Source organism: Leucoraja erinacea, chromosome 31, assembly GCF_028641065.1.
Source record: "Leucoraja erinacea ecotype New England chromosome 31, Leri_hhj_1, whole genome shotgun sequence".
In the NCBI taxonomy this organism is placed as follows: domain Eukaryota; kingdom Metazoa; phylum Chordata; class Chondrichthyes; order Rajiformes; family Rajidae; genus Leucoraja; species Leucoraja erinaceus.
Genome location: NC_073407.1, coordinates 18,904,235 through 18,926,126, shown reverse-complemented (window position 1 = coordinate 18,926,126; position 21,892 = coordinate 18,904,235). Strand labels below are relative to the sequence as shown.

Sequence of the window (21,892 nt, the reverse complement as noted above, 5' to 3'; positions counted from 1 at the left end):
TGGTTCTAAGGAACTTAAATGACTCCACATATGTGACTGTGGTGTTGTTGATAGTGAGTGGGGCAGGGGAGAGGGAGCTCTCCTAAAGTCTACAATCAATTCCACCGTCTTGAGAGCATTGAGCTCCAGGTTGTTGCGATGACACCAGGACGCCAGCTATGTCACTTCCTGTCTAGACAGATTCCTCGCCATCCTGGATCAGTCCGATCAGGGTTGTATCGTCTGCAAATTTGAGAAGCTTGACGGAGGAGTCTGTGGAGGTGCAGTCGTTGGTGTAGAGAGAGTAAAGGAGAGGGGAGAGTGCGCAGCCTTGTGGTGCTCCTATGTTGCGGATCAAGCGGGTCTGAGATGTGCTTTTCCAGCTTTGAGCATTGAATTTGGACACAAGGTAGAATTGCAAAGACGTCTGGACATGGAAAACTAAATTGGTTTGTAAATTGCTGATGCTGTTCACCATGCAGAAATTATAACAGTGCTGTGTTGGCCATTCATCATACATCTATCTATCGCGTTTTCTCCAACTCTGTGTTGAGTGGTGCCATCTGCTTCATGATGCCCCGCCACTCTCTTCTGTTCCCAGCTAGCTCCGACCAGAGAGTTGATGTACTATAATCAGGGGCTGAAACCCTGGTGCTGTGTTGGCCATTCATCATGATGCAGTTTTACTTGTAAGTAAGCTAGGTGGATGAGCAGTCCTCTCCGAGCAAGAAAGAAAGAACACAGCATTGTCCCGTCCCCCCCCCCCCGTCCCCCCATTTCAGGGCCATTAATGTTTGGGACACAGCATTGTCAAGTAAATGAAAGTAGTCATGTTTAGTATTTTGTTGCATATTTCAAGATGGCGGACAGCGGGGGTGATGCGCCGTTGTGTATGGCCGCTCCTCCTGCTGTCCGTCCTTTCACCCTTTTTTATTTTTATTTTTAGTCCTGCTCGTATGAAATGTTTATTGGAGGACTTCTTTTATGTGGTGGGTGGGGGTGGGGAAGGGGGAAACTATTTTAACCCCAGTTCTACCTGGTCGGAGATGCGGTTTTTCTCCGAACCGCATCTTCGTCCTCTCTGTGCGGCCTAGTCGAACTGGAGCAGCGCTGGAGCGGCGTTACCTGCGGGGACTGCAGCTTCGACGGCGGTGTAGATGCTGGGACATCTACAAGGAGCGGGCGATGCCTTACCGGGTCGCCTTGCGGTAATCTCCGGGGCACTGTGACCGTCGACAGCACCGCGGAGCCTGGGATCCGAGATCGCCAGTGTCGGGGGTTCGGCCGGCGCGGCCTGTGAACTTTGGTCGTTGCAGTCTTCGGGGGGGAAGCGGCCGCTTCAGTCCTGGCCGCTGATGGACGTTCACCGACGCCGATGGTCCAGCTTCACGGCAGGAGGGCCTGAAGATACCGGGCTGGCTGAGGAGGCCAGATATAGGCCCCGACCTCGGGTGGACTATGAGGGGGAGAACTGGATATTTTTGGTGCCTTCCCTCACAGTGAATTCTGCTGTGGGGGGACGTTTCATGTTGATTTCTATAGTGTACTGTTTCTGTGTCTTTTTTCTTTTTCTCTTTTTTCTCTTTTTTTGATTTGTATGGATTTATTACATTGATCTGTTCAATTAATTTAATCAATCTCTGTAAAGCACTTTGGTTCAAATACTGGTTTTGTTGAAAAGTGCTATATAAATAAATATTATTATTATTATTATATCCTTTGCATGCAATGACTGCTTGGTCTGCGATTCATGGACATCACCAGTTGCTGGGTGTCTTCTCTGGTGATGCTTTGCCAGGCCTGTATTAAAGCCATCATTGGGTTATGCTTGTTTTGGGGGCTAGTCCCCTGCAGTTTTTTCTTCAGCATATAAAATGCATGCTCAATTGGGTTCAGATCGGGTGATTGACTTGACCACTCAAGAATTGACCATTTATTAGCTTTGAAAAACTCCTTTATTGCTTTAGCAGTATGTTTGGGAACATTGTCTTGCTGTAGAATGAACCACGAGCCAATGAGTTTTGAGGCATTTGTTTGAACTTGAGCAGATGGGATGTGTCTATACACTTCGGAATTCATTATGCTACTACCATCAGCAGTTGTATCATCAATGAAGATAAATGAGCAGTACCTTAAGCAGCCATACATGCCCAGGCCATAACACCCACACCACCGTGTTTCACAGATGATGTGGTATGCTATGGATCTTGGGCAGTTACTTCGCTCCTCCATACTTTGCTCTTGCCATCACTGATATAAGTTAATCTTCGTCTCATCTGTCCACAAGACCTTTTTTCCTAAACTGTGGTTGCTCATTTATGTACTTCTTGGCAAACTTGTAACCTGGCTATCCTATTTTCGCGGCTAATCAGTGGTTTGCATCTTACAGTGTTGCCTCTGTATTTCTGTTCATGAAGTCTTCCGCAGACAGTGGTCATTGACAAATCCACACCCGACTCCTGAAGAGTGTTTCTGATCTGTCGTACAGGTGTTCGGGGATTTTTGTTTATTATAGAGAGAATTCTTCTGTCGTCAGCTGTGGAGGTCTTCCTTGGCCGCCAGTCCCTTTGTGATTAGTAAGCTCACCAGTGCTCTTTCTTCTTAATGATGTTCCAAACGGTTGATTTTGGTAAGCCTAAGGTTTGACTGATGTCTCTGAAAGTTGTATTCTTGTTCCTCGGTCTCATATAGGTTATTTGACTTTCATTGGCACAACTTCGGTCCTCGTGTTGCTAAACAGCAATAAAAGTCTCCAAATGTGATGGAAAGACTGGAGGAAATACTAGATGCTGAGAGCTCTCTTATACCTGCATTAAACACACCTGTGCAATTACCAACACCTGTGTAGCCATGAGTCCCAAACATTATGGTGCCCTGAAATGGGGGGGGACTATGTATAAACACAGCTGTAATTTCGACATGGTGAAACCAAAATGTATAAAAATGGTCTTTAATAAAATCTGACAATGTGCACTTTAACCACATGTGATTTTTTTTTTTCTATTACAAATCTCACATTGGAGTATAGAGGCAAATAAATAAATGATGGGTCTTTGTCCCAAACATTATGGAGGGCACTGTATATGCCTTTCTTCCTCTTGGTGTTCTTCCAAATGATGCTCAACATTTATACTGAAGAAGATGGTAGGAGGAAATCAGCAGTTAATTTTGGAGGTGGCTGGGTCTACTGCCACATTTGGTGAATATGACTTGCAGCTGCAAGAGTTCATACTCTGGGACCATTTTTGAGTAAAAGTGTGATTTTTTTCAGTCGATTGACTTACTAAGGCCAAAGAAGCCAAGGCATATATATCAGACGTCGGTGAACTGGATTGGATTTTGTGGCAATTCGTTTTTGAAAATAAGATTGTTGTTTGTCACTTATTCTTGTACAAGACCATGACATCTAATTTGAAGTGTTGAGGAGGTAGCTGATTAGACATACCTGGGCTTGAAAGTTTCTTTCTTACAGATGACTGCGGTGTAATCTATATAATATTAAAAGTGTCATCTCGCGTGTGTGTGTTTTTCTACCTTCGTCAAAACGCTGCACGCACGGTAGCGCTTAAATTTTTACATATACTGACTCATTTTCCCCCTCCACGCAGTAATTGGGTTCACTTAAGATTTCATCCTATATTTCACAAGTTATTGACTATTCAAGTTTTTAAAAAAAAGGCAAAAAACGGTTCTCGCACACAGCTTTTTTCCAGGACTTTCCAATGATGATGTCACAGTGCCACTCACAATGCACCAACCACAATGGGCTCTCAAGCTGCCGAGTGCTATAATGACATCACAATAGGACGTTGCCAGCAGTAACTGCAGCTTCTCCCAGACAGCCTTTTTTACAGGAGCTTCCAGTGATGATAATCACAATGGGCTCTCAAGCTGCTGAGTGCCACCCCCCTCCCCCCACAGGATATTCACACCCCCCGGGTTATTTAAGATTAAAGTTTCAATATAAACCAAAACCACCTTTTCAAACACCAGCTTCCAGTGACGTCACATTGCGCCCCCACCGCCCCAACGGTACAGTAAAACAGAAAATTCCACCACCTTCCAGTGATGTCAGGGGGGAAGGCCTCATTTCAAAAACAGCTTCATCAGCTTGGTCTAGTTAACTATTAGTATCCCCAGTTGCTGTTGTTGGTTTTGAAATATTTTGTATCATTATTTCCAATCTCCTGCAGGATTCAGTGATTAGATGTCCTATTTAAGTCATTCGAGTAACATATGATTTTTTTTTTTCTATTCAGATTCATTTGCTACTGTTTAGTTTTGAGCTGTAAATGTGATGTGTCTCGTTAGATTCCAGTTTACCTAACAGGGTGATAATTGACAAAACCAAATGTAATGCAGTTTGGCAATGGCAAACATTAGGAATACTTTTTACATTGGACATCCATTTATTAAAAACAGAAAAATATAAATCGTGTGTTTAGACAGTAACATGCACCCCATAAAATTAACAGATAGAAAAAAAAATACAAAATGTCTTCCACTTTGATAACTTTTACTTGCAACTTATTGGAAAGTGAAGGTATCAAAATAAGTCAATCTGAATGGCTGCAATACAGATTGTTATTACTACCATGTTGAGCCACATCAATGAATTCACAATTGAGCCACATCAATATTGGGATGAGAATCCATTTTGATCGTCATTTCAGTGCTTTCATTAGTTTGATTTCTAGTCATTTAGATATGTGGATTAACCTGCTTTTATTTAAATGTTAATTGTGCCAATTTTTGTTTTTTGAAACAATAGGCACACTATCCATGGATAAAAAAAATGTAGTACAGTATTTTGTTTTTGTTATGTTAGCTTAATTGGCAAAGTAGTTTGTATCATTTTAGACTTTAATTGTAGACTTCGAAAAAATTGGGGTAAGAATGGTGCACAATTGTCAAGTGCTTTCTCTGAACAAATTTATACTGTTTGATAAGCTGATGCGAATGTTAATTCGATTAAATCAGCCAGTATTTCCTCCAGAATTTTTGCACAATGGTGTTAGCTGGTGTTCAATCCATCTCAGTTAAACTGTCTGCACATGAAACATAATAATCTGGTATGACAAATAAGAAAACTATTGATCAGTATGAATTGTTCAGCAATTTTTTGTCAACCATGACACTGTAGATGCTTTGGCTTTAGACATTTAAATTTGATTTGCTGAAAGGTGGTTTTGAAATGAAGCATGTTAGTATCTTGTTCTATGAGTGGCTGGGAAAATGCTGCATTGAACCTGCAGGCTTTGCGACATTGCAGAGAGAAAGAGACTGAGCTTTATTCGCATACCATTTTTGGCCTGTAGTTCAGTGTATTACATAGTGTAGGTGCTGCAGCATCTCTCCAGTGGGAGAGATAGAGATTTCAAGTATCAAACTCCTAAGAGTGCAGGATGTTAAAAGCTTTATATGAGTACTTCCATAAATTATTCTTGAAAGTCCAATGTCAGGAAGCAGGATTGGGAGGAGAACAGAACAATTGCACAGATAATGCAACTGAAAGGCATGGGACATCCACTAACAAAGAGGATGGGGTTGATGCTGATGCAAAGTGTCATGGGCAAGATCAAAAATCTGTGCAGGAGCCAGTAAAGGTAACGCATAGCGATTCTGTGGTTGGAGTTAAATATTTTCTTTCACTGATTCTTAAAGGACGTTTTATGTTACATAGATTATAGCAGATGATTGAACTCTAGTTTTGACAAAATCAATTTTTTAATCTTTTTGTAAAAATGGCAGAACAATCATGCATGAAGTATTCGTATTTAAACTTGTTAATACAAGAGTCAAAATGGGTATTCAGATTTTTTTCCTATAAAATATGCTTGCATTTTTTTTTAGAATTGCATTTGACAGTTATTTACCAAATGGCTTAATAAATTTTAATCTGGAAATTGAATTTAGCAAGGTATTTAAACAATGAGTATCAACGATTATTTTAATGGAGTTATGGAATTATTTTAATAGGAGATATGGAATTCAATATATTTTTAATTACTTTTAAAATGTATTAAATTTTCTGCCCAGTTAAGTTAAAGTGCTTTGCTGCTCTTCAGGAAAGTAAAGATTTATTTGTATTTATTTGATTGATTGCATGATGATATATCAATGTTGGTCTTTCTGAAATAATGTCAGGTGTATGTGATAGAGTGCGTGTCTTTCTGGTGCAGTATTTCTTATCTTTGTTTATCAAGTGTGCCTCACCATGCATGAATGCAGTTTGAAACCTGGAATTTGGAATCCCTCTTTCTGCATATAAACTATGATTTATTTTCCATGATATGATTGCAAATTTCTTTGGAATATAGAGTTAAAACATTGGGTACATGCTTGAAACTAGTTTTCAAAATTTAAAGAAAGGTTCTTACTCTGCTCCGAAAAATTGTGTTAAAGTTTACATTTTGCATATTCATACATATTTCTTAAAATTTCAATTGGATTTTCGTGGAAAGTTCCCAATTTCCTTCCAGCTCTGAGATGGCCCTCCAGAGGAATTGCAGAAGATCTGGAAGTTAATGAAAATCCAATTGCGTATCCTCTTTAAGATGAACTGAATATGTTGAAAAACGCTCCTATATTGTAATTTATATAAGGCGGGATGCGATATAATATTGAAACTAGTTTGAATGTGGCAGAACATTGTACTGACAGGTTTTATGATAGAAATCCAAAACATGAAATATAATAGTAGTCATTTTCTGCTGGTTAAATTATATAAAATCGTGCTGTCCCTTAAATTTAATATCGGTCTTGCTGCATTTGGGAAAATAATGGAAATTCATAAATAGAAATTTGGATTAGTTGTACAAATAGTTGTTATAGCAGAATATACCAAGCATAGAACAGTACAGCACAGGAAAGGGTCTGAAGAAGATGACTCGATCTGCAACGTCACCCATTCCTTCTCTCCAGAGATGCTGCCTGAGTTACTCCAGCATTTTGTGTCTACCTTCGATTTAAACCAGCATCTGCCGTTCTTTCCTACACAGGAAAGGGCCCTTTGGCCCATAATGTTTCTGCCGAACATGATGCCAAGTCTGCCTGTACAGGATCCTCTCTATTCCTTGCCTCTACTACACTCTAAATACAGATGCAAAATACTTGATTAGTACCTCGCCTACATCCTCCGACTTCAAGCATAGGTCCCCTCCTTTTTATTTGAGCAATCCTATCTTCTCCCTGGCCCTCTCTAGTTTTTAATGTTCACATAACAGTGATTGTTGAAACTGGTTTAAAAATCTCAAATCACATTTTAAGTGTAAATTATTTGTCTTTCTGTGCCTTTGGTCTGATGTACCAATGAGATGGCAGACCAATTTCCCTCCTGGGATAAATAAAGTTCTATTGTATCATACCAAAAATATTTATTTTAGATACTTGTGCATATGGCAATAAACTCGACGACTTGATTAGTTGATGATGGTCATGAGTTTGCTAGATGCTGTTAAAGCAGTTTTGAGTTACTGTTGTAGATCTTGTACATGGCTAGCTAAGTTCCACTAAAAGGGGAGGAGGAACGGCAGGCCTTTGTGTGAAGCTAAAAGTCATGTATTTGTGCAAAAGATGTAAATTCAGAACCCTTGTCTATGACGGTAATTAATATTGGAAAAATTAATAATTTTTAATCTGGATCTGAAATGTATGGAGTTGAGTCACAAATATGCCATGATGTTGAATGACGGAATGTGTTTGTGGGGCTAAGCATTCATTCGTGTTTTTCTGTTCCTGTATTTCTAACCACCTTGTGCATTTACCCCCTAATCCTAGATGTACTATCAGACCTGTGATGCAGGGTCCTGCCTGCATAGTTGAAAGGCACGAGTTCAAATCGCGCTTTGGCAGCAGTAGAATTTAAATTAATATTTTTCTTAAAACGAGTAGCTTGTCTTATTTCAAATATATTGTCTTGAAATGATTGTTGTGCAGATACCCCAAGATACAAATGTGCACTACATTTTCCCGTCAGTCCAAACTGGCAGTTTGGATGGTGTGTCATCTCTGGGAACTTATACAAATATATTCCCAGCAGGTGCCTTAGAGGTGTTCAGGGGTGGTGAAAGTTTAAATTCAGCTAGGGAGACCCAGGCTTCTACATGTTGTGTCCCGAAGAGCAAGCCCTTTGCCCTTCTAACAAGGAAACTCCAGAAAAAGTTTGAATCTGGTGGGGAAACCACAATTGCTCCATCACTTGGTGTCTGGTTGAAATTGCAGGTTGAGCCGATTACCTATTTGTTTACTAATGATTTAAATTTTTCATTCTGTGTTATAACGAAGATAGACACAAAGGTCTGGGTTAACTCAGCTTCCCTGGAAAAAAAATAATTTGGTGAAGTTTCAAGTCTGAAGAAGGGTTCTGCAGCTCTTACCACACATACACCTAAGTTTCACAAATCTGAACTTTATAACAAAACTAGACAAAGTGGGACCCATAGGGTCCCTGTCACACGGGAGGCCTGGTCCCCCAACGCAGCCCATTTCCCCCCCCACGCAATATTCCACCACTCACCCATAGCCACCAACTGCGCAGACGGGGCTCATTTCCCCTCATCACCCAGCACTCCCTCCCTCTCCTCTTCATCCTCCCTCTTCTTTCCACTCTCCTCCTCCCCTCAATCCCTCCCTCACCTCTCCCTCTCACTCCTTTCCCCTACCCTCAGTCACTCCCTCCCTCCTCTCCCCTCCCTACCCACTCCTATCCCTCTATCCCCCACTCGTCTCCTCCCCCTATCGCCCCCTCACTATTCCTCCTGACCTCCCCCAATGCCCTCCGTCCATCTATTCCCCACTCCCTACTTCCCCACCCCCCCCTCCTCTCCCTCTATTCCCTCTCTTTTCCAGCTCTCCCTTCCCCTCCTATTCACCTTCCTCTTCTTTCCCCTTCCCCCTGCCCAAATTTCTCCCTCCCTCTCCTTTCCCCACCCTCAGTCTCTCCTCCCTCCATAAACCTCCCCTTATCCACCCCCCCCCGCTATCCCTCCTCACCTCCCCACTGCCCTCCTCTCCCTCTATTCCCCACTCCCTACCTTCCCCAATCCCCCCCCCCCCCCTCCCCTCTGTCTCCCCTCCTCCCCCCCAGCACTCCCTCCTCCCTCTCTCTTTCCCCTCTCCCCCTCCCCTCCATTACCTCTCCCTCTCCTTGCTGCAGGTTGCATCCTGCTGTGGCTGTGGCCGTGCCCTCTAGCAACTGTGACCCTCCCGTCCGGCCGCTGCTGACCGACTGAGGCGCCGGGCGAGGCGGGCGCAATCTTTACCTTTCACGTTGGAATATTCTCACTGCGGGCCGCATCCTCCGGAGGCTGTGGCTGTGGCTATGGAATGCCGGGCGAGGCGGGTGCCGCCTTTCCCTTTCACGTTGGAATATTCTCACTGCGGGCCGCATCCTCCGGTGGCTGTGGCTATGGAATGCCGGGCGAGGCGGGTGCCGCCTTTCCCTTTCACGTTGGAATATTCTCCTCGCTGCGGGCCGCGTGCTGTGGCTGTGCAAAGCCAGATGAGGCGGGCGCCGCCGGTGACTGACAGCGGATGCAGCAGAGCGGTTTTAAAGACTTTTAAACCTTAATAACTTGTAAAATACTTGTTGCACTTGCAGCACAGGAGAATGGCGAATGAGGTGTCGACAAATCGTAGTGCTATTGTGTACCATTTTTACGCAAATATAAAAAATACGCAAACCGGAAGATAACAAGATCAGGGTTTTATATATCTACTAGACCAAGTGCAGAGCCGTTGGGTCTGTTCCCTTTTACTGACTTGTGCTATGGTAATAGTTGTCTTCAGGTGCACAAGACTAGCATACTGCAGTCAAAATAATCTATCCACATACTAAAATGATTGAAATACCAATGTTCTGGCGGCATTATAATATCTTTAGTTGTTATCCTGGACTGATGTGTCAATGTTCCTTTCTTTGGGCCAGCGTGAGGATTGAAGTTGCCTCACATTTTGTGTGATTAAGTAATTGTATGGGCTGGTCACACATAATTATTTTTTTCCGCATCAAAGTATTAGTTGCATTTTGATTCCCATTGTAACAGCAGCAATTTGTTAATATTAATGATGTGTAAATTAGTACTTTTTTAATTGCAAAAAAAAAATGGAATTAAGTATCAAATAGTATTACTTTGGTCTCGTCTTCAATTTTACGTTGGTATTTACAGTAAAGAATTTTACTCTGGTTGAAGTTAAAGAAACATTTAAATTATCCTCTATATACTAATAGCAAGACAAACATCCCATCTGGGTAATCCTTTGGACTGTCACTTTTTTTATTTTAATCGGGCCACTCAGCTACAACCTTCTTAATTCATTGCTGTTGGTAGATTTTGATTCGCTAGGTACAAGTTGGCCTGTCACTCAAATTTCCATCCAATGTAGGAATGCTTCTTTAGCCGTCTAGTGTTGATTGATGCCAAATAGTCTTTAAGGAAAATCTTGAATTTTAAATAGAAAGATACTAATTAAAGCTCTGGGTAGTATTTAATGGCTTAAGATATTTAATACAAAGAGTTATTAATTTTAGACGTTTTGTCTAATTGATCTCATTTTCACACCTGACCCTTCCATATCTCTGTCTCCCTCTCCTTTGACTCCCAGTCTGAAGATGGGTTTCGACCTGAAACGTCACCCATTCCTTCTATCCAGAAATACTCCAGCATTTTGTGTCTATCTTTGGTGTAAACCAGCATCTGCAGTTCCTTTCTACACATTAAGTTAATATAAACTGATATTAAGGCATTTGTGATATTTCATTGATATTTTGGAAAAACATACTTTAAATATGCAGGTTAGTACCTGAGAAAAATCTAGCAGGACTGTCAAGTGTTTCTCTGCCAACAATAGCAACTTTAATTTTTTGAGTAGTTTATAAAACAATGTGCATGTGAATAAACCAGTAGTATCTGGTTTCATTGGAAGTGAAATGACACTGGAAATGTCCTCTAGAAGTCCCCCAGAAAATGTTGCGCCAATGTTGGATAAGGCGGGACTTTCACTTTGATCGGCAGGCCAGATCTGCTCCCTGTGGCCAGGGCTCTGGAACTCTGGCCCGGCTGAACCCAGTAGATCCGTTCCCATGGCCCACATCCGCAGCTGGACTTTGCAGGCCAGTTTCTTGGCAGCATTGATGGACCATTTCAGTATCGTTGGATTTCACTCTGAGTCCATGATCTCTGTTGGTCTGGTAAAATGGATAATCCAGAAAGGTTCTGGAACCAATGGTGTCAGTAAAGCAGTGGCCTAGTCTGCACTTGGTCTCACTGATGTAAAAGAGGCCATATTGAGAGCAACAGATGCATTGGACAAGGTTGGAAGAGATGTGTGTGAGCAGAGCCTGGCAAATGTCATGCAAGTACACCAGATCAGTGCGAGCCTATTCACTTTCCTGCCCTGGAACCCAACTGTGCACACAGGCTGCGTTCAAGATGCTCAATTGGATTGTGTAGGAAGGAACTGCAGATGTTTGTTTAAACCGAAGATAGGCATAAAATGTTTTAAACTGTCCAGTGGGCCTCTGCCAATCAAAGGATACAATAGTTTAATGATAGAGAAGCAGTATAGCCCTTTACTGGGTTAGTCATCTAGAAACCAACCTAACTACCAAATTTAAATTAAATTAATTATTTAAATGACCTGGGGTATAAAGTTTCAGTTTTATTGATGGCCGTGCTAATACTGGATGTCTTAATAAGAAAACAATTGTCGTTTTAGGGGAAGATCATCTTCAATCTTTACCCAGTTTAGCCTATATTTATTTGACTGATGTGTTGACTCTTAAATGCTCGCCTGAAGTAGTCCAGCAACCAGATACAACAAGCTGTGAATGTGCATTTTACCTACATTGTATTAATATGGCTCACCATTCTTGCCTTGTGGGCTATTGAATGAACAAGGAACCTTGACATACCTGTACATGAATTAATTTAAAAAAAAAGTGGTTGCATTTATGTCTGGCACAAAGCTTTTGGCATGTTATTATTCATTCAATTGTTTAGGATCTGAACACTATTGACAAGGTTTGAATGTATTCCATTTGAACAAGTGGTGCTGAGCCACTTTCATGATGTGCAGCAGTCCTGGTAAAGGTACGCTCACACTGCTGCAGGGGAGGGTGTCAATGATTTAACCTAGTGACAATAAAGAGTCTTCATTGGGTTACATGTCAGGATGTACTTGAAGGGGAATTTGCAACTAATACCTAGATCCCTTGTCCTTCTGGGTGGTCCTGGAAATAATGCATTTTGTTAAAGGGCCTGCCCCACTGCGGGGACCTAATTTGCGAGTTTAGAAGAGTTGCGCTCAACTCAAACTCGCAGCATGGTCGACACGTAGTCCTAGGAGGTCTATGTAACTCTCCTTCATGCTCGAGAGAAGTTCCCACATACTCGCGGCCTCAGTTTGGTCGAGGAGTATTTTTTTTAAGGGCCTGTCCCACTGCGGGGACCTAATTTGTAGGTCGTAGTAGGTCGGCATGTTATTTGTAGGTAATCAAAGGTAGTCGAAGGATAGTCGTAGATAGTGTTAGTATTGTCGAAGGTGGTCATCTTCACTATCCTACTTCGACTAAACCTACGGGTAAAAAAACATCGAATTTTTTCCATGCCGACCAATTTTTACTCGCGGACAATTTTTCAGCATGCTAGTGGGCCTGTCCCACTTAGGCGACTGCAGGAGAATAAGCGGTGCTCAGGTGGTTGCCAGGGAGTCGCTTTCATGATCATGAGGTGTTTCTGCATTCTGGGAACTTAGCGGTGACCAGAATGAAGCTGCCATGGAGAGTAGTGAGAATTCTCGTGCCGTAGGTGGGTCGCCAGGAGGTCGGTTATAGCCGGTGCTGACCAGTGAATTTTATTGGCTCATTGGGGGAAAAAACGTAAGCCGTAATTTTCAGTACCAAGGATAACCGACCGGTGTCGGCCGAGCTTCACAGCCGTGCATCTCTGGCTTCTTAAAAGTAGTCTCCACTCCTTCTCCCTCCCCCCTCTTTTAAAGGACTTGCGTGACCCTTCCCGTACACTGCTTTCACCATCTTAATTACAGCCCCAACCTTCCCGTGTGTCTGTATCACATTCGCTTTGCAACGTGATATATCATTCGGACAGCGCTTCCCCCTGCTTACCCTGTCCCCGCCTGCATAATGGGCTGGTGAAGGAAGCGATGTGTGTGTGTGTGTGTTCCACTCTGGCAGTTGCCATTCTAGTCGACGGTTTTTCAGGTGACTGCCAGCGTTTGGCAGTCGCCTAAAAAATCGCTTAAGTGGGACAGGCCCATTAGAATGCATTAGAAAGACTAAGTTATCAGGAAGTTAGTCACTTGCCACAGGATGCCCAGCTTTTAACCTGCTTTTATAGCCACAGTATTTGTGTGGCTGGCCCAGTTGACTTTTGATCGATGAGGATTACCAAGGTGTGGCGGGTGAGGTGCATTGAATGTCAAGAGGCGATTAGATTTTTTTGAGTTGATCATTACGATGCATTTTAGTGGCATGCATGTTACTTGCCACATCAGCTCTTGCCTCAGTGTTGTTTAGGTCTTACTGTACACATGCATGAACTGTTCCAGATGCTGAGAATATGTAGTCACCAGTGAACACCTCTACATTGGACCTTTTGATATCATTGAACTGGATGTGGATAGTCAAGTTTAGACACTACATTGAGTGACTGCTGCATTATGGCCTGAGGCTGGGATGACTAATCTCAAACAACCATAATCATCCAAGATAGACACAAAAAGCTGGAGTACCTCAGCAGGACAGGCAGCATCTCTGGAGAGAAGGAATGGGTCAAGTTTCGGGTCGAGACACTTCTTCAGACTTGACCTGACATGTTGCCCATTCCTTCTCTCCAGAGATGCTGCTTGTCCTGCTGAGTTACTCCAGCTTTTTGTGTCTAGCTTTGGTTTAAACCAGCATCTGCAGTTCTTTCCTACACAGCCATAATCATCCTTTTTGTGTGAGGTACAACTGCAACCATTGAAGTTTTTTTCCCTTTTGATGTCCATTGGCTTCAGTTTTATCAGTGCTCCTTCGTGCCATGCTCACTAAATAGAGTTTTGATGTTGTGGGCAATTGCTTTCACTCACCACACAAGTCCGAGGCAAGTGGTTCATCACACTTGTCCTTGCAGCTGATTCCTGCTTCTGATGTGGCTTTTGTGTAACAATGTTTGCCAGATGAGTTCATCTCCAAAAACGCAAAGCTCAATATTACTTAAAACCAAGTATGGGATTAGAATTTTAAATATTGGCAACATACCATGGCTGTGGAGCAAATCTAAGCAATGTGAAGAGTTCTTAGTAATTCCACCAAAATCTCTCTCCACTAGGGGTCAGAATTGTAAATACATGGAAATGTAATCATTTCCAAGTTCTATTCTACATTGCGTGTTTTGCATATGTCGTCATTGTTCACATGTTTGGACATATTTCTGGAACTCTAGGAACATCTTTGCAATACAGTTTTCAGTTTTTCTAAATTGCCTGTCCAAAGGGTATGAATAATAACTTGCTTGTTCCTCACATCTTGAGAATAAATTAGAATAAGAAAAACAAATCCATCTAATCATAAGATGAAAGCCCAGCTAAAGCTTGAGGTTTTTAAAGCAAAAATTGACATTTATCAATTTTAATATGAGGGCATTTTGTGACCAAGGTGAGAGGCATATCAGAGTAGTTATGGGAATTACACACTTAATTCTTAATTATTTTGTGTTCCTCATTGTTGCAGTTAAACTTTATGCACATGGAGAAGATCTCTGTATTTTAAAGTAACGCTGGGTATTCAGTTACTCCACAGAATTCTGGCTGGCTCATCTTGGAAACCTGACAACAATGGCCAGCATGACCACTCGTGAGTAAAACAGCTGCTGCTGTCACTTTGGTATGTTGAAAACTTACTCCTGCATTAAAATTAAATAATACCTGACTAGCAGGAAGTTTGGGTTGTTTAGGTTATGGTTGACTTTTTAATCCATAAGCCTAAATGAAGTAGGAGTCAAATGGACTGTATGTTGAACAAAACATTTTGGGAATTAAATGTAAAGGGTACATTTAGTTAAATTAAGATTTCGTATTTAGTAGAGGGATGGAGTATAGATGGAATTTGGTCTAGCCCTCTCCTGCATTCTTGTACATCCTGGTTAATTATAACAAGACCTGAGCTAAGAAATAAACTTTATTGCAGGTCTGCAACTTCAGCCACAATAAAACATCAAGTAATTATTTATTGAGGAAAAAGATCTTGTGATGACATTTACGTTTAAAATCTTTGGAATTAACATAATTGATGCATATACATTGTTTCTCCATAGTGAAGTACAGTGTTTAAATGCAAAGGCCACAGATTGAATTTTGGGAAACGGATGGATTTTTTTTCCAAGCAAAGCATGACTTTTTTTAGCGAAGAAAGTACTCGTGAGTGAAACGGTCTAAAATCACAAGATTATGAGCTGTTACAGAAAGATGCAATTACATGGTGAGCGAGGATTGGGCGTTTGTGTCTAAATTACTTTACTTTCCTAAAATAGTTGTTTCTTCATGATAACTAGTTTATCCACTGAACTACAATGTCTCACTGCCACGATTTTACTAGACCTTGGAGCCCCATCATTCAGCAAATAGTGATCCTGACAAGTACTCTTCGTGATTTTGCTCTCCAGCTTTGATTTCAATTGGAATTCACAGCGTGATAGAATGTCATCCACGCGCACAACCTCTAGGAATCACTTGGCATCGACTGTGCTTGGAGCCACTTTGGTTTCTAAGGCGTTTGATGTAATTCCTCCTGAAGCTATGACTGAAGAGTTGTAGAACGCCTTAGAAATTTGAGTATTGATTTCCTTGTTTTTGAAAATAAATTGAACAATATTCATTGGCTTAGTTTGTTCCATACCAATAATATTGAGGTTTGAATCAAAGTGTGGTCATTAAATCAGTAGTCGCCCAATGATACTTTCCTGTGGCAGCTATTGTTCTACTTAAGCTTCAAATGCCAGCTCAAAGGTACTTCTAATTGGAATCCCTGGAGGCTAATGGCTATGACATGGCTCTTTGAGTTAACTGCTTTAGTTTGGAAATATTATCTTAGTATTACAATCCTCTGCTTAGTTTTTGTGGTGTTGATTTGTTACAAAGATTCAGGATATTGTATTTTTTGTTAAATTTTGTGTTGATACTGATTTTAAGGCACATTGTGAACTCCCAATATAATGAGTGCATTTTGATAAATTTAAACCCCTTATGTGAGACTTGCACATTGTTGGAATAAGTGAAATAAGCATATCAAGACATGCTTGTAGCTAACTGAATAGAATAGAATGCCTTTTATTGTCATTCAAACAGCTTGGTTTGAACGAAATCGCATTTTCTACAGTCTTAACGATTACATAAAAACCCAAGACCCACACTTAACGCATTTTACACAAACATCCATCACAGTGAATCTCCAACACCTCCTCGCTGTGATGGAAGGCAAAAGCATTATCTCTTCGCTTGTTCTTCTCCCGCGGTCCAGCAGTCCAACTGCAATGTCGAGGCGAACTGAGGCTCCCGATGTTAAAGTCCCATGGCCGTTAAGGTGGGCGATGGTAAGTCCTGTGGCCGTTAAGCCGCGCGGGGTGATGTTATGCCCCACTCCAAGTCATTCACCCCGCGATTCCAGCGGGAGAAGTTGCCATTGCGGGAGCTCTGAAAAGCGGTCTCCCACCAGGGACCTGCGAGCTCCCGATGTTACTGTCCATAGGGCCCGCGGCTGGAGCCTCAGAAGCTCCGAAGTCGGGTTGCAGCCGCGCGCCACCACAGCTCCTCCCGCTCCGAAGTCGGACAGCTCCGCGATGGCAGGTCTACAGGCTCCGCGACTGGAGCTCTCAGGCTGGTTCCGGCCGGAGGTCGCCGCCGGCTCCACGATGTTAGGCCCAACGACTTTAGTGACCCGACAGGGAAAAAGGCGGGTCCCCGAACAGGGAAGAGATTAAAGAGTCCCCCCCCCCCCCCCCCCCCCACATAGACGCAGCAAAAAAAAAAATAACTAGGAACAAAACATACATTTAACAAGACAAAAATTAAAAATAGACTGACGGACTGCAGTCAATAGACAATAGGTGCAGGAGTAGGCCATTCAGCCCTTCGAGCCAGCACGTTCAATGTGATCTTGGCTGATCATCCCCAATCAGTTCCCCGTTCCTGTCTTCTCCCCATATCCCCGGACTCCGCTATTTTTAAGAGCCCTATCTAGCTCTCTCTTGAAAGCATCCAGAGAACCTGCCTCCACCTGAGGCAGAGAATTCCACAGACTCACAACTCTCCGTGAGAAATAGTGTTTTCCTCATCTCCGTTCTAAATGGCTTACTCCTTATTCTTAAACTGTGGCCCCTGGTTCTGGACTGTCCCAACATCGGAAACATGTTTCCTGCCTTTAGCGTGTCCAAGCCCTTAGCAATCTTATATGTTTCAATGAGATATCCTCTCATCCTTCTAAACTCCAGCGTGTACAAGCCCAGCTGCTCCATTCTCTCAGCATATGACAGTCTCGCATTCCCGGGAATTAACCTTGTAAACCTACGCTGCACTCCCTCAATAGCAAGAATATCCTTCCTCAAATTAGGGGACCAAAACTGCACACAATACTCCAGGTGTGGTCTCACTAGGGCTCTGTACAACTGCAGAAGGACCTCTTTGCTCCTATATTCGATTCCTCTTGTTATAAAGGCCACCACTTTCGCTTTCTTTACTGCCTGCTGTACATGCATGCTTACTTCACTGCCTGCTGTACCTGCATGCAGTCGAGCCACTGCCGTTAGGCGCCGCCACACCACACCACAACGATGATGCATCTGTTCAGGGTGTAGTCACTGCTGCTATTGTCATTGGTTCTATTCTAATAAACTATTCTAGTGAACAGGATGATTACCAGTCGGTAACCCCTGCCTGCTGTACCTGCATTTTACTGAAAGTAAACATGCAGGTACAGCAGGCAGTGACTAATGCTAATGGCATGTTCTCCTTCATAACGAGAGGTTTTGAGTATAGGAGTAAAGACCTCCTTTTGCAATTGTACAGGGTCCTGGTGAGACCACATCTGGAGTATTGTGTGCAGTTTTGGTCTCCTAATTTGATGAAGGACATCCTTGCTATTGAGGCAATGCAAAGTAGGTTCACGAGGTTAATCCCTGGGATGGCAGGACTGTCTTGTGAGGAAAGATTGGAAAAACTGGTCGTCTTCACTGGAATTTAGAAGGAATAGAAATGTATAAAATTATAGAAGGACTGCACAAGCTAGATGAAGGAAGAAGGCAGGCACGGGTTACTGATTGTGGAGGATCAGCCATGATCACAATGAATGGCGGTGCAGGCTCGAAGGGCCAAATGGCCTCCTCCTGCATCTTTTTTCTATGAAATCACGTAGCCAAACTTGTCTTAAGTTTGATGACCTTTATGTAAACATTTGGTAATTGTAAATATGCCTAGATGTAGAAAGTTCATGGTTAGTTATGTTGAACAGTAATATCTTGAACTCTCTGCACTTGAAACATGGAACAAATGTGCTGATGAACTTCACCTATGTGCGTGCATCAACGTCATTACATTCATTGCATAATGTTGGCGAATTATCAATTGTGTAATATTGATCTCTTGGTCAATATGCAGCCAATACCCACTGAACTGGATATGTGTATTTCAATATTGGGCAAAAGTATTACATTTACCAATGGTGCTTGGCTTTGTTTCTGAAAGTTACTAATTTGCAGTGAACTTTGCATGTTCTATTATGCAATTCTTAACTTATGATTGGTGAGAAGTAAGGAAGGCTGAATACTACATAGTGAGGATAGGTAGGGATTGGTTTACTAGAAAAATGACGAAGATGTCTTGCCAGTCTTGTGAATGTCAGCCATCTAATACTTCAGTGCTCTCTTAGAAGTCGTAAGATAACTGCATTTAATTTAAAAAATATATATATTTTATGTCTTTTTGTAATTTGTCCAAAAAATTATTTGGTCAGTATGCTGTGCCTATGTTTATATGTACCAGTGCTGGACACTGTGGAAGGAAAATTCGAATATTTTGAATCGGGACAGCTGCCTGCTGAACTAAAATCGTTGTTCAAGCTCAGCCTTTTTATCCCTTCCCACGAGTTAATAACCTATCGTCGATGGAGAAAGGTAAATCTAAACTCTATTCTAGATTGGTTACTTTTAAAGAATTTTAACAATGATTTTGGAGCTTCACTTAACGGATGACTGTGCAGAAAATACTTTTCCTGAACTTGTTTCAACACTTAGCAATCCTGGGCTGTTTGCATACTGTGCTAGCTTGAGAGAGATAAGTTAAGAATTTCTTGCTTATAGTCTTTTGCTTGGTGATCTGTGAGGAGGGTTATAATAGATTTAGGATGAAAGGTGGGAGATGAAATGTTAATGGAGAGATACAAAGCCTTATATTTTGCATGGAAGAACAAGAAGAGCAAATACAGATTAAACAGATAATTCTGAAAAGGGTCCAAGAATTGACATCTGAGGATCTATTTGGATAACGTGCAGGAGTGACCTGGAATAACTGCCAGGGCTGGCACTAGACTAGGAATCAATTTTAGCAATTGAGAAGGGAGCTGGATATGTACCCGAAAGGAAATAATTTGCAGGACTATGTGGAGGACCTGTATTGGAGGTTGGTGAGGCTAGCTGGATTGTTATATAGAACCAGTATAGACCTGAGCTCAAATTGCCTTCCCCAATGAAACTATTCTTTAATTGTGATGGCAGGCAGTACTGATGATATATTTCCTGCTCCCGTCCCTTCAGCAACAAATTGGCATTGGTTTATGTCACGTGTACTAAGATACAGTGGAAACGATAGAAACAAAGTGCTGGAGTAACTTGGCGGTTAGCTCTGGAGAAAAATTACGGGTGACGTTTTGAGTCGGGACTCTAAGATAAATCTTATCTTTGGTATAAACTAGCATCTACAATTCTTTGTTTCTACAGTGGTAAATAGTGTGTAGTTGAGATGGACTTGATTGGGTATGAGACTGGCTTGTATGTTGGACTGGGCTGCGTACACAACTCTCTGCAATTTCATGCGGTCTTGGGTAGAGCAGTTGTCATTACTGAGCTGTGGTGCATATGGATAGGATGCCTTCTGTGGTGCATTACTGGTAACTAATAAGAGTTAAATGAGACATACTCAATTTCCTTCGAGTGGGTTATCCGTTTTATCCCCCCCCCCCTGTCAATTACTAGGTTAGGGTTAATTTATTTTTATTCAATATTGTTAGCTGCTTTTTTAATACTCTGTTGCAAAGATTGTTACTGTGGCCAAGATAGAACTGAATATTTCATTATATACTAAATATTGATAAGACGGATTTGCCTCAGCATATTAGTTTTGTAGATAGGAATATGCTTTAGGCAGTGAGAACTCCCATGAATTTGGGTACAGAGGCCGATGCAACCAAGCGACAACTTGTTCTGCACTAAGAATCCTAAATAGGGAAACAACATACAGTTAATTTAATGTAATTTAATGTGTGTGTGTAAAATACATTAGTTACCAGTGGTAGTTTTAACTGCTGCAAACTTTTCATTGTTTCGGTGCAATTGAGATGCTATTTGTAGATCCATTGTAGTATTTATATATTTTAATTATTGAGATGATTAGAAAATTGATCTGGAGTAACCATTCTCTGTGATATGGACCGCCTGATAATAAGATAAATTAGATCACAGTAGGAAAAATCGGCAACGTCAAACAGGCAATTTTGTAAGGTTCAGTAAGACCATTTTAATTTGTGAGAACACTGATGCGATTTAAAAAAGAAACAATTTATAGTTGGATATCCTACATCAACTTGTTTCTAAGTGAGTGTAGATAGTTGCTTGACTTAGTATGTGCTGAGACAGCTGACTGCCATCAGCTGACATGCCACTCAGTTCAGTAAGGAACTTGATCCTGGTATACAAGATTTTTGTTGGAGCTTGACATTTGGTGTGGGTGTAATATCGTTACATACCAACTCTATTTTAAAATTATCCAATTAACTTCATAAAATCTCCATTGGAATTAGATTTTCTGCTTCAGTTGGAATTTTGGCTACTTACCATTGTGAATAGCTCTTCGACTCTATGACTATATATCTGCACATATACATTTTAATATTGGTATTTGAAAATTAATATTTTGCAAATGTTTGTCCTTGTGTTTATCACTGCACTTCAAATAAGGCATCTGAGTACCGCAGTAGCAAGAACAAATTTATATACAAAATACTGGAAAAAAATGTGATTATAGTAAAAGTAATATTAGGTCCATTTGTACCATAGAAACATAGAAAATAGGTGCAGGAGTACGCCATTCGGCCCTTCGAGCCTGCACCGCCATTCAATATGATTATGGCTGATCAACTCAGTATCCCGTACCTGCCTTCTCTCCATACCCCCTGATCCCTTTAACCACAAGGGCCACATCTAACTCCCTCTTAAATATACCAAATGAGTAATGATCCTTAGTCAGAATGGGCTCTCAGATGTCAGGAGTACAGGCTGTGATTCTCCTCCTTTCGCTATTAAATAGCCCATCCACTAGAGGCATTAATGGGTTGGGTTTTGTTTCAATAGTGGTTTTCCACAACCAGATTTTCCTATTGTCTGCCCATCAAATAAAATATTTATTTTTGTCTTTAAACAGAAAATTCTAAAAGATGGTGACAAAGACTTAGATGGCCAACTTGACTTTGAAGAATTTGTGCATTATTTAAAAGATCACGAGAAGAAACTCCGGTTGGTTTTCAAAAGCTTAGATAAAAAAAACGATGGTAAGGACCAAATATTTCCTTCTGCAACTGTGTGTCTGTTAGTTGCATCTGAGTGCATTCATAGTGTTCAGTGAATTATATATCCAGAGGTTTCTTTAA

General features: G+C 41.5%; 1 protein-coding gene across 4 annotated transcripts in view; it reads left to right on the top strand.

Moving 5' to 3' along the window:
* The window catches only part of slc25a25b (solute carrier family 25 member 25b), a 38,686-nt gene that overhangs the window by 5,310 nt on the left and 11,484 nt on the right, over positions 1–21,892 (top strand). The window contains exons 1-2 of one of the 4 annotated variants that reach the window (XM_055660166.1): positions 5,370–5,585; positions 21,667–21,793. In XM_055660166.1, the coding sequence (XP_055516141.1) occupies positions 5,385–5,585; positions 21,667–21,793 (328 nt within the window). In that variant the 5' untranslated portion in view covers positions 5,370–5,384. Of the gene's footprint in view, positions 1–5,369; positions 5,586–18,688; positions 19,146–21,666; positions 21,794–21,892 lie in introns of those variants that run through there. The other 3 variants (XM_055660168.1, XM_055660167.1, XM_055660165.1) reach the window with 3 other exon arrangements.